Below are 12,414 nucleotides of genomic sequence, written 5' to 3' on the forward strand. Positions count from 1 at the left end.
CCTATCAACAAACACCCAGCCCTTATGAAGTGTGTCTATTAAACAAGTAAACTTACTTACAGTTACAAGACTAAAGTGGCATGTATTTCCCCAATCCTACTGTCCCCTTCTCTGAAAACTGCACCTCCATTTTAAATTAATGTCATTGGTGGCTGGCTTCTTCATTTTTTTGTGGTTTTGTGTGCCAGCCCACACATGTGAGTTACCCTGGAAGGCACTGGTGACAGCTCCAAGGCACTGGCTAGGTCACCAGTGCCTACAATAACCCAGAAGTTGGATTTACTAAGTTCACTAACAAATATTTTATTTTCCGAAAGCATTTCCAAAAATCAACTGAGCCAGATATAAGCCTGAACAGGGACTGATCATTTAAGATGCAGTCTATATCCTATCCTGTATTCAGGCACCATGGGTGACTGCTGCTTGAACACAGCAGCTGATATTAAAGATTTCTTCATCTACAAAGGGTTTTCTCTTGTTCAGCCCCGCGTATTTTGAAGAGTATAATTGGTCAATGGTACAGCGCTATGGGTTCCCGGTATCTATTAAAACAAGTATGTGAACTAAAAAGTGTCCGTGGATCTCTACAACCATAAATCAATTGTATAAATAAATAAATAAATAAATGTATATATATCAATTTATATAAAATGTGTGACCGTCTTCCTTTATCCAGTGTATCAGATAGGTGAAAATATACGTGAAACTTTACACAGAAAATAAAGGAATAAATGAAAAATTTATAAATATAGATGACTCTTCAAAAAATAAGTGGATGAAAATGAAATAAATGTTGTATTTGACTGTATTTTGAAGAGTGTACAGACAGCTTTAGCGTGTAAAAAAAGTGTTACATCAAAAAGTAAATATGTGCTCACTAAAAAAAATGAAAAATACTTTCCCGTTACTTCAGAATATAAGACCCAATCAGTAAAAGACAGCAGAAGGCAGGGAACTTGTGCTTCCACTGGCACTGCAAATGCTCCAACTGTAATGGTCATTTTTTGTCAATTTTTTAGGCATGTTGGCCTCCTGGTGTCCAGGATTTGTCCAAACCTACTCTGGGTCGCTGCAAATATTCAATATGATGCAGCTTCTGAGTCACTGTACAATCTTGACTGGCTATGTATGGTCATATTCAGCTCAGGGTTAATGTTCCTGACATAACCAAGGAACAGGGAGATCATTTTGGAATTGAAATTTCTCACGACATAAGCGACTATGACTGCACACTGCAATTCAGCTTTGAATCAGGCTGTGGAATTTATTTTGACTTTAGATAATAACCCTAAATGTTACTTTTAAGTAAATTCATCTCCAGAATGGGGGAAACCTTAAAGCTGCACTCCAAGTTAAAAAAACACAGTTTAATGAAGTTATGGGTTTTTTAATAAAGTGTATTTGATATGCAACTAGGATGAGCAAGTTGCTGAATGTGTTTAATAGCAGCTTCTTGCACTGCAGGACTCAGATTGGGAAAGAAAAGACCAGAGTGAGGAGCCAAAACTGCTGCGTTGTAGTACAGAATGCTGTCAGTCTAACACTGTAAACACACAGGAGGATATAGCACATCAGGGTTCATCAGGGTGTTGTTGCTCCTTTTTTTGATATAACAGGTAGGGTTAGAACCTAGGGTAGCCCCATTGCAAAGACTAAGATTTTATTTTCCCAGAGTTCTTCTTTAAATTAAGAAAACAATCAAAGTCTGTGTTCTAATATAAAAGATATAAAATACAATATAAAAAAGCTTGTGCTATTTCTTTGAGATGAAAGAAGAAGCTAATTATAAATAGTCTATACAGGTACTGTTTCTATGCAACCGAGCTTCTCTGGTAGTGAAATTCGGCTCTGGGCAAAGCAATGTTCTGAAGAAATTATTTGCATCAGCAATTATAATTTTTTCCCAAAATTCTTTTAAGTAACACACTGAAATTACAAATTTCTCCTGCTCCATACCCTTGTACTAACACCCACGTACAGATGAATAACAAATAAGAGAAACGTAATAAGGCCATGCAGAGTGCACTATCTACACAACGTGCCATACTTACGAGCCGACTTCCCAGCCTATCAGAAAGCCTGGCGGCAGGTCATTACTCGCCGCCCGGCTTCTTGATTGCACAGGAAGCCGGCTCCCTGCGGTTTGGCCGGCTCCATGCTTATTGGCCGGGATGCCGGCTTCCCATCCAATCGGCATTGAGCTGGCTGTTTGGCCAGCTGGATGCTAAATTGGCCAGGAAGTCAGCTTTCCAGCCAATATGGCTTTCTGGCCAGCCCGATGCATCAGGAGGCAGGTCATTACCCGCAACCCGGCTTCCTGATGGGCCGAGACGCCGGCTTCATGCTGATTGGCTGGGAAGCTGGCTACCCGGCTAGATATATAGTACTGGAGAAGAAGGTAGACACCACTCTTGTTTTCGGTTATGAAAGTTTAAGGGCTCATTAAGGTGGTTGTGTTTTGGTAATGCGCCTTTTATGCAGCAACCCATGCACCTGGGTGGCCTGCCATTTATTTTGAATGACCAATGCACCCCAACGCACTGCACAGTATTGCTGAATGCACATTACACTGCAGTGCACCACAATGGGTAAAGTTTGTGTAAATACTTTTTTTTTGTATTGGATAGGGTATTTTTGGCTGTCTGTGTCTGCTGGGGAGACAGGAACACGACAGGAAAAGGGAGGAAAATTCCCCAAAGTGAGAGGATTTCCCATCTTAGTGAACTGTCATAGGAGCAAGTGTTACAATTCAAGAACTTCTCACTTCCTGCTCTGGTGACAACACTAACATTTTGGATATCCCTTGGTTTTCTGTTTAAATGACAAAGGTTTCCAGGAAAAATAAGGGGGTGAATCTCTCCAATGGGGAATGCAGGCAACACTAAAAACCTAATTCTAACCAAAACTAAAAAAAAAGTTTTGCTTTAAAGAGGAATTGAACTCAGGAAACTGTGTCCAATAAAAGGCAGGCAGAGGGCAAGTACTAGTCCCCAGTATTGCCCGTGGTCTCCTTGCAGATGATCTTTCCCTAATTACTAATCTCTTGTTCTGCTCTGTCTCTCTATGTGGAGACGGCCATCTTGGTAGAGTGCAGGCATAAGGATCGGGTGATGAGCATAACAAGCAGTTAACCCCTGCAGTGCGGGGGAAGCCTCACTGCAAGGGTTAATAAATATTATTTGCTTAATTTATTAATTGCTTCTTTAACATACACTTTAAATGTATTCTTTAGATCTAAAAAGGCCCATAAGAACAGCTGTTGAGCACATTTATTAGGCCATGGCTGAGTGCTAATGACTGTATAGCTAGTTAACTTTCTAATTCAAGAGGTTTAACAATCGTATTTTATACATCTGTCGGTAAAAGTTGTAGGAATCCACTTTTAAACAGACACAGGGGTAGCAATACTGCTTTACACCTAACTTCATATAATGGCCAGACTGCTATAGTCTGGTATCTGCAAAACTGAAAATGTAGGCCAATAAGAACTGACTGTAAACTACGCCAACATACAAGCAAGAGGTATAGTGACTTTTACTGTATGGTACTTACATTGCTGCATGCCTATCAATTGTTACTCGTGACTAGAGAAAAAGAATGTTCACACAATTCCTCTGTTCCACACATCATAATGAGTACCCCAGTGCAGCTGTAGCGGGAGTACAGAGATACCAGCCCAACTAAATAAGAAAATACAATATTTGACTACTATATAAAAGAGCCACTTACTCTGAATGGCTGGTCGGCAATAAATGGAAAATAAGGAATAGCTGACTCCTCTTCTCCCCACTCCCCAGACACACAGGCATTTCTAAGTAATTGTTTATCATTGAATTCTGCTTTCATTTCAATGGCAACGTCAGCTAGTGGATCATCCGAGTCTCCGCATGTCAGTCTGATGTCAAAACTGAAAATATAAAAAACACATACATGCATCAAGATAACTTAAAATAAGGCAAAGAGCAATCACTTATGTGCAAAGTGCATTTACTGATGACAACCAATCAAATATCAATTTACTGTATGCTTATCAGTCAAAAAATGTATTGTAAATGGCCACTGCCACAAACCCACTATCTGCTACTGGCTTGCAGCAATGCAGAATGCAGTGACTATTTACAAAGTCTTATTAAAAAACATCCAACAGTTATCAATCAAAATATGAAAGCATTTTTAAACATATACATTATTTTATACACTGCCTGTCCCCAAAAAAAGTCAGACACTTAAGTATTTAATTGGACCTCCTTTAGGTTTGGTTATGGCACGCATTCGCTGTGGCATCATTTCGATAAGCTTATGCAATGTCACAACATTTATTTTCATCCAGAGTTGCATTCATTTTTCACCAAAATCTTGTTGTGGTGATGGACCATTGGGGTTAAGTTCGGGATATGCCCAATGTACCATCACGGAAGAAAAAATCCACTGATGGAAAAACCTGGTGATTCAGTATATTCAGGTAGGGAGCTGACCTCATTTTTTGGGGACATGATGTTGCTGAACCTAGACTTATTGTCCAGTGGAAGGCTCTTACCTGTTTGCTTAGCTAAATCCAGGTGATGACTTTTTTTGGACAGACAGTGTATAAAAATGAATCAAACATATGAGGTGAAGCATTGTTGCTGCAAGACCACCCCCTTTTTTAACTAATCCCTAGTTCACGGTACAATGTACTTTGTTACCATTCATTTTGGGACACTAAAACACATGTGCATTAGCATGGTGTGATGGGGTGCCCAGAAGAATGAATGGCACTGCAGCAAAACCTCAGAAATGACAAGCATTTTTGTGCACTGCAGAAAAGAGCCAGATTTTTTGGGTATTCCTCTGGAGCATAGATGTGAATGAGGAATTCTTTTGATTCACTAATTTTTATACACATATCACAATGACATATAAGGGGAGTGGTGATCTATGGGGGTAAATGTTTTGAAGCACGATTGGAACTTTTTTTTGTGCAGCATCAGAACTAAACTCCCTCCGGCCAGTGACGGAAGTACAAGCTTGCCAGTATACGTCTGTAAGTCAATGCAGGACCTGTCCCGGGTGCGACGTTGGCAGCATGTCATACACATTTGTTCCAATATCAACAAGACATCAACCACTATAATGAGAACAATTCAGAAATATCTCACTCATTTAAAGTATATCAAAAGCTAAAATGTTTTTGCTTTGGAAAGAAATAGTTAAAACCAATGCCAGGTGTTTTTCCATCTGTCGCTCCCCAATGAGGAAAATGAGGTCCACCTCCTGTCCCGTAGACACAACAGGAAGTAAGGGAATGTAAAAATATAGAAATCCCCCTTTGTCACTTGTCACCAGAACAAATGTCCAAATTGAAAGATCTACTCACTATAACTGTTCCAGCATCAAAACGTGGGATTTTGTTTCATTTTCTGTCCTGACAATAGTCATTAGGACATATAGAGAGAAATCTCTCCACTGGGGACACAGAGATAGATAAAAAAACAGACAAAAGTTCTAGCTCTTTCCCACGCTATCCAAAACTAAAAAAAGTAGGCTTTACATATACTTTAGGGCTGACACTGCAAGTTATTTCAGTCGTACTAGCAGGAATAATAAGGTTAGTATAATTTATAGAAGAAAAACTATATACTACAGCCTGCTGTACTTGTGCTTTCCCATACAGCTTGTGCGTAAATGTAACAAAGATACAGTCCATAACATGCCTAGTCATAGTGTCCTTAGGGCCGTTTGTGCAGCCAGTTTTTTCATTGATGTATTGGCCTTTTTTAAATTGTTTTTGTACATTTCCTGCAATGTTATTCATAAATATGCTATGAGATGAGCACGTTTGTAAATTGCAAACTAAAAAGAAAACCTCAGCCTCATAGCAGGAACTGCTTATATCGGTCGGACACTCAAGCTACAGTAGTAGTTGGTAAGCTCTGTACAGCACAAGTACAGCAGGCTGTAATATGTGTGAAAAGCACCTTCCTATGCCAATGTGACAAGAGTCTACAGCTGAAGACTTTCTTTGTTTTTGTCTGAAACAGCATACAAAGCACTATCTGTTACTAACAGTTACCCTAAGCCTATAACTACATGGGACTTGTTTGCATCAAATGCATTGTGCTGTGTGTGTTAAAACATTTGTTTGTACTGCAAGTCAGTTGAGAATGTGTGCAAAATGCATTTATAGTGAACCTGTCCTGTGCACAAGTAGAACAAAACATTAGGCTCGCTTTGGCTCCCCTCCTTAGCGGCACCTGTTTACCTTCACGTCTGTGTAAACTCTGAACTGCTCTTGCTGGAGCTTACCCAGAGGCGTGTTCAGTCGCTCAGCCGCTGAGAGTGCTGAGTTAGCAAACTGCCACTGAAACGCTGTGCAGCAAGTCATTGCTCAGCACTGCTAACGTAGCACTCGCAGCGGAAGTGAATGTAGATGCAGAGTGCTGAGTGTGATGGAGAAGGTGGGAACAGAGCACCAGCAGCCATTTTAACTGTGGGCACACCTGGCAGCACTGGAGAAAGGTGCCTGAACCCTGATGTAGGAAATAATTTCAGTGTGGAACCTACAATTTAATGTTTTGGTGGACGAGCACACCAAATGTTCATTGGAAAATTTTATTTATTAGTCAAAAATATTATACTCCGCCATTTTGCTTAGCACTGTGCAGCCGAAGTGTTCAGTAAAGCTGCTGCAGCAAACTAAGGCCTTGTTCACACCAAATGCAGACCAGATCCGGTCAGGTTTCTGCACACGCAGTGTAGTGGATTGTGCCGCGTTTTTGATGCGTTTAGGGCCGGTTTTGGTAAAAAAATAAAATAAACTTTTTTTTTTGTAAGTTTAACATGGGCTTTCAGGCACTTGCCTGCGTTTTTGATGCGTTTTTGCGTTTTAGATGCGTTTTTGATGCGTTCCAGACCAGATCCAGAGCAGGTAAAATAGGGCTTGCCGCAGTTTTTTCATCCGGTCTGGATCCGCACGCTGCGATGTGAACTGGAGGTCAAAATACCATAGGAATACATTGGACGCAGTTTTGATCTGGTCTGCACCTGCTCTGGTCCGGATCTGCTCCGCGCTTGGTGTGAACAAGGCCTAAAGTACTGCAGAACAGCTACTCAGCGCTTGGATAAGGAACTGAACACGCCTCATGGCTGATGACTTTTCCAGCCCCATGTGACAGTTCTGGGCTAAGCACAAAGCAGCAGAGCTAGTCCCATGCTCCCCTTTACCTGAAAGCTCCGGGTGTTTTCTCTTCTCCAGACACATAAAGACAGCAGTAGGAGAGTAATGAAAAGGATTTTTATGTACTACCAGATAGGGAGCTGCAAAAATAAACCTGTTGCTTTGCCCTGCACAGGTTTGCTTTAAAATACTCTTTGGTCAAGGGTACTACCTCTCAAACGTATTGTCCCAGTGAAATCCTTGAAAAAAAATTTAAAGGCTCCGGGAAAAAAAATCCTTTACATTGGTGGCCAGTGGGAAGAATGTCACCCTTTAGAGTGTTGGTCAGAATGCCACCCTTACAGACAGCTAAAGAGATCACTAGTGTCATGCAGCTGACTCTGCCAAGTGACCATGGCCCTGAAACTATGCAGGCACCATCAAATGAGAGGTCAGTCAGCCGAAGCTCAAGAAACACCTACCAAGCTCTGGAGGAAACCTAGGGTTCCATGGAATTCTGGTTGAGAATGGCTGATCTACAATGTATTTTAATGGGGTGCATGGTAGAGTTTGTCAAGTGCATGCCACATCGTAGCATCTATAGCTTAACCAGACCTAGTTCATAGTTGTTTTATTAATTTGACCTATACCTAAAGAGTTATTTGCATGTTCCTGTCTGCAAGTAAACCTGAAGATACTGGAAACGCAGGATTTTAGCAAGGGCAAAGAAAAACAGAAATACAAACAGCTTGTTTACTCAACAATACTGGCATGCACCGATTACAGCAGCACTGGAGCAAATCAATATGTGTATCTGAGCATGGCTTTCACACCTTTCGGGGTTCATGCCGACCATTCCCATGATGAGAATTTTCTTCCCTGGCCTCATGCCACCTTTAATGTGACCACAGAACGGAACTGTCTGAAATTATAAATGATTCAGTTACAGGAGGACAAAATACAAATATACACAGACATCACATAACTAACAGCTTGGGAACCACACTGGTTAATGCCCAAGTATTAAATCAATACCTTTTAAAGCTCTCTCTCAGTGGTAAAGCAGACTTATACATAATTAAATGAATGAAATGTTCAGCAGCTAAGTCTGAGCAGCAGCATAAGAAATAATCTAACCTAATTCTGGTGCCAACATTTTCCTACTGTACAGTTTGTTGTGAGACTACGAGACTGCTTGAAAATATTTAATTCCCTCGGTACACAGGGCATTTACTAAGCCAGCGCAGACCAAATACAAGGCAATTCTGTTGTGTGCATGTTTCACCTTTTTTCCTAGTGCCTGCCATAAAGGACTTTGCAGAAGAAAACACATTTAAGAAGTACTGAGATTTCAATGCTTATTCCTTTGGTTCAAATGCAAGCAAATCTTCAGTCAAGTTTGCTGACGCTGGTAAGGCAGCTCTTAAATACACAGGCGCTCCTTAATGGGTACCCAGAAGCAACTTAAAGTATAGACATACAAATAGGAACCAAACCACAATGTGTGTTGTTTTTGTGTGTTCATGATACCTACTGACACACAAAAACAGCCAACACATCTTGGTGGCAACAATATTTTCCCTTCATCAAGGCTAAGAAGTATAGAATGGGTACTTGAATGGACTCAAATATTTGATCTTGTCCAAACCTTCTATTAGATTGGAATTCTAATACTGAATTCCAGCAGTTACTAAGTTTTGTTGCCCGTGAGATGTGGTGGCTGTTTTCATGTGACGGCATTGCTAACAAATGATGGTACTTTGGACTCTTTCAGGTTGTGGTTTGGCACTCATTTGTATGTCTTTATTTTGATTAAGGATTCTGCAACTTGTATGCCACTGTAAAGTAAAATGACTTTTTCATTTGGTGAGAAGGTTATGAGTTTTAAAACCGGTAGTGCTTTGAAAGATAGTGAGTTATAGCGTGGTGTAATCATTGATGTCTCCTGAGATTGTTTTGAGCGGCACCCTGCATTACTTACAGTGACAATTGTGTTAGTGTGTTCTCCACACATCCTATACAGTGGGGACCTGCTACCTGTACAAATCACCCATGGCAACCAGGATATAGCACAATAATGAGAGAACAATAAAGAAAGAGAAGACATTCTATGCACCGAATATTTTTCTTGTGTCACATTATTTTTTACAAATGCAACGAGGAAGATTTATCAAAACTGGAGCAGAAGAATCTAGAGCAGTTTCTTATGGCAACCAATCAGCTTCTCTCTTCAGTTTGTTCAGTAAAGGTTTGAAAATTAAAGGTGGATGCTGATTGGTTGCTCCAGATTTTGTCTGCTCCAGTTTTGATGAATTCCCCTCAGTATGTTTTACTATGCTACAAATAATTAAGTAAAAGACAGCTATACTTTTATAAAATGTCAGTTACTCCTTAGCACCCTGCCACAGTTTTAGGCCCTTTTCACACAGCTTTCCAATTAGGTCTGCCAGTCAGTTTTTCAGGCATACCTGATAAGAAGCTCAATATTCTAGGGGGAGTTGTATGTAAATGGACAAGCTTCTTCAAGTCTGTCTAGGTCTGCAAAAAAAAAAGAATTGGATCTGAGTTCCATTTTGGCAGACCTGGAAGGGACAGAATGGAGGTAACTAAATGTAAATGGACACATGTCCGCTTACAGCCAAGTCCCCATAGACCTAACATGGGTCCGTACGACCCTTGCAATAGAGGAAAAAACTGAATGGACAAAGATGTCACAAAAGTGACATCCGTTCCATTCTGTTCCAATCAGTATGGGTTTTGCGCATGGATCCCCTGCTGATCAGAACGGACGGTGCCTGTGCCCGTGTGGAAGGGGCCTTATACTTGCTAATCTACGTGCCTGCGAGGTCCACATAGGGGGGGGGGCCTCTGCAAACTCTCTGATTGGTCCCTCACTCTTACATGCATGGAGAAACTCTCAACTGTAGCTATAAAGAGGCCGTCTATTGTTAGGATGTATTATCGATGGTCTCTCCAGGATCTTCTATGTGCATGCGCAGAAGAAGCGAGGAACTGACTGGAGAGTTGGCAGCAGCTATGCAGCACCCTGCAGTGTTATCCTTTAAGAAAATATTTTAAAAAAACAAATTTTTTGTGAGGTGCCGAGATCACCGTCTTTTCGGCCAGCTTGAGTTTTGTTCTCCAGAGTCTGCATGCCTTAATTAAGGCCCCATTAACTGTTTTTCATGCATGCATTGATGTACATGTACTTTCAATCCTGTGAATGGGGCCTAAATAAGAACCAAGAGATGTGTTTATTTTTAGTTTTTTAAACATGGAAACAAACACTAAGAAATAATTGAGAGCATCGGAAGCAGAGCTTTGTGAATGAAAACCTGGTAACAACTTTGTCCCCAGATGAACCAGTGCAGGCCAGCTAAACATGTTGGGGCACTTGCATGGGCTTTGAACTCAAAAGCAATGCATTAGATGAATACAGAAATGTATCTACCCAAATTAATAGCTGGCTTAAAAGTCTGGTTCGGAGAAAGCTCCTTTGGTGCACATAAAACCGCAGGATATATAACCTTTCAAACGGTTGAAAGTCTGGAGGGGATGTCTCAGTGGTATAATGTGACCAGCTACTGAATAGCTGCAGCCTGAATAGCACCTTTCATTTGAGAGCACTAAATCATTATGTATAATGGCTGTTGATGACTTTCGGTAGTGCATATAAATATATATATACATCCTGCTAGGCAAGTAGGAAATATAACACCCCCAAGTATGATGACAAATACAGCTATACACCTCTGACACCTAAATCTCTAAGGACATGTGCCTGCTTATTCTAACACACTCTTTTATGTCAGTATATTGCTCACAGAATAAGAAAATGCTAAAGCCCAACTCCAGCCAAAATTATTTTTCAAGCGTTAGATAGAGTAGGGAAAGGTTAGAAATCCTGCCAGCAATTTATAGCTGTTTTTGTTGCAGTTGTGGAGATTTCCCTTCATTTCATAAGTGGTCACAAGGCAAGGAAGTGAGGAAAAATCATCAACGAACGCTGTGAGGCAGGCTTGGAAACTCCATCGGTTTAATATTACTTTATGTATTCCCTTTGCAGATATTCTGTGTGGACAAAGGATTGTGTAATGCCCTCAAAATGACTTTCAAGTTTATGCCTTCCCAGTGAAGGGTATTTCTGATTCTACAGCATACAAAAACATTTTAGGCAATTGTGTGCTTCCAGTTTAGTGGAGATAGTTTGGCACAAAGCCATCTCCATAAAGACATGGTTTTATGAGTGTAGTATGGAAAAAGTTGGGTGTCCAGCATGGAGCTCTGACGTCAACTCTAATAAACACCTTTAAGATGAATTGGAACACTAATTACGAGCCAGGTCTTCTAGTGCAAAATTAGTACCTGACCTCACAAATGCTTTTTTGGCTGATTGTACAAATTCCCACAGATACACTCTAAAATATTGTGGGACGTGGGAGCCAACTCTATACTACAGTTTTGGAACAGGATGTCCAACAAGCTCATATAGATGTGATGTTCAGCCGGCGTCCACAACTTTCAGCCCTATAGTGTTTTCCCCACAGTTCCTGAGGACAAGCACAAAAACACAGGCAAATCTCTCCAGTAGGAGCAAAAAAAAAAAGAGTTTCTAACCTTTCCTCACTCTATTCAAAACAAATGTGACTGGAGTTCTAATCCACTCAGTCTATTTGTGTTACAATGTGGAGGCAGTTACAGGGGAACTAGCAAAGTACTGGTCTATGTATGGCAAACATTTATTTGCTCTATAGGATAAAATTAAAATATAATAATTTGACAAGCAGATGTAACTGTGACATGGCAGAAGAAATGTCATGTTTTTAAATATTCAGTTTTGCACTTGGCTGTAATAATAATATCGCCCCCCATAAATTTATAACGCCTTATTCACACAGACAGTGACATGCTTTTCTATTTCTCTCACTTAGTCCTTTCAGGGCAAAGTGACAGAGTCCCTTAATAGCCCACCCTCAATCCCACTTATATCCATCATCGCTGTGCAAGCTTGCCAATGAGTTCCTCCACCATCCAGTTTGGTGCTTAAATAGGGTTGACGATGTCCGCCTGGCAAGGGAAAGAGGCACATTTTATTCTTGGAAATCCCCTGTAGTGGAAACGAGTGAATTCTTTCCTCATGTTTGCCTCGCAAATGATTTATGCTGTGCTTCAGATCATTCTAATGACTATGTGTTCAGAATTTCAGCACAGGACAAACAGAAAGCATCATGAGTCATTCCACCAGACACCGGCACACCCCCAGTTTTAATCTAATGCTA

General features: G+C 40.6%; 1 protein-coding gene across 1 annotated transcript in view; it reads right to left on the reverse strand.

The window, feature by feature from the left end:
* LGALSL (galectin like) overlaps positions 1-12,414 on the reverse strand; it is a 38,915-nt gene that overhangs the window by 11,449 nt on the left and 15,052 nt on the right. Inside the window, exons 3-4 of the mRNA XM_018555734.1 lie at positions 7,969-8,057; positions 3,730-3,907 (exon numbers count right to left, since the gene is read on the reverse strand). Of these exons, the coding sequence (XP_018411236.1) occupies positions 3,730-3,907; positions 7,969-8,057 (267 nt within the window). The remainder of the gene's footprint in view (positions 1-3,729; positions 3,908-7,968; positions 8,058-12,414) is intronic.

Source organism: Nanorana parkeri, unplaced genomic scaffold, assembly GCF_000935625.1.
Source record: "Nanorana parkeri isolate BGI_ZX_2015 unplaced genomic scaffold, ASM93562v1 scaffold11, whole genome shotgun sequence".
NCBI lineage: Eukaryota > Metazoa > Chordata > Amphibia > Anura > Dicroglossidae > Nanorana > Nanorana parkeri.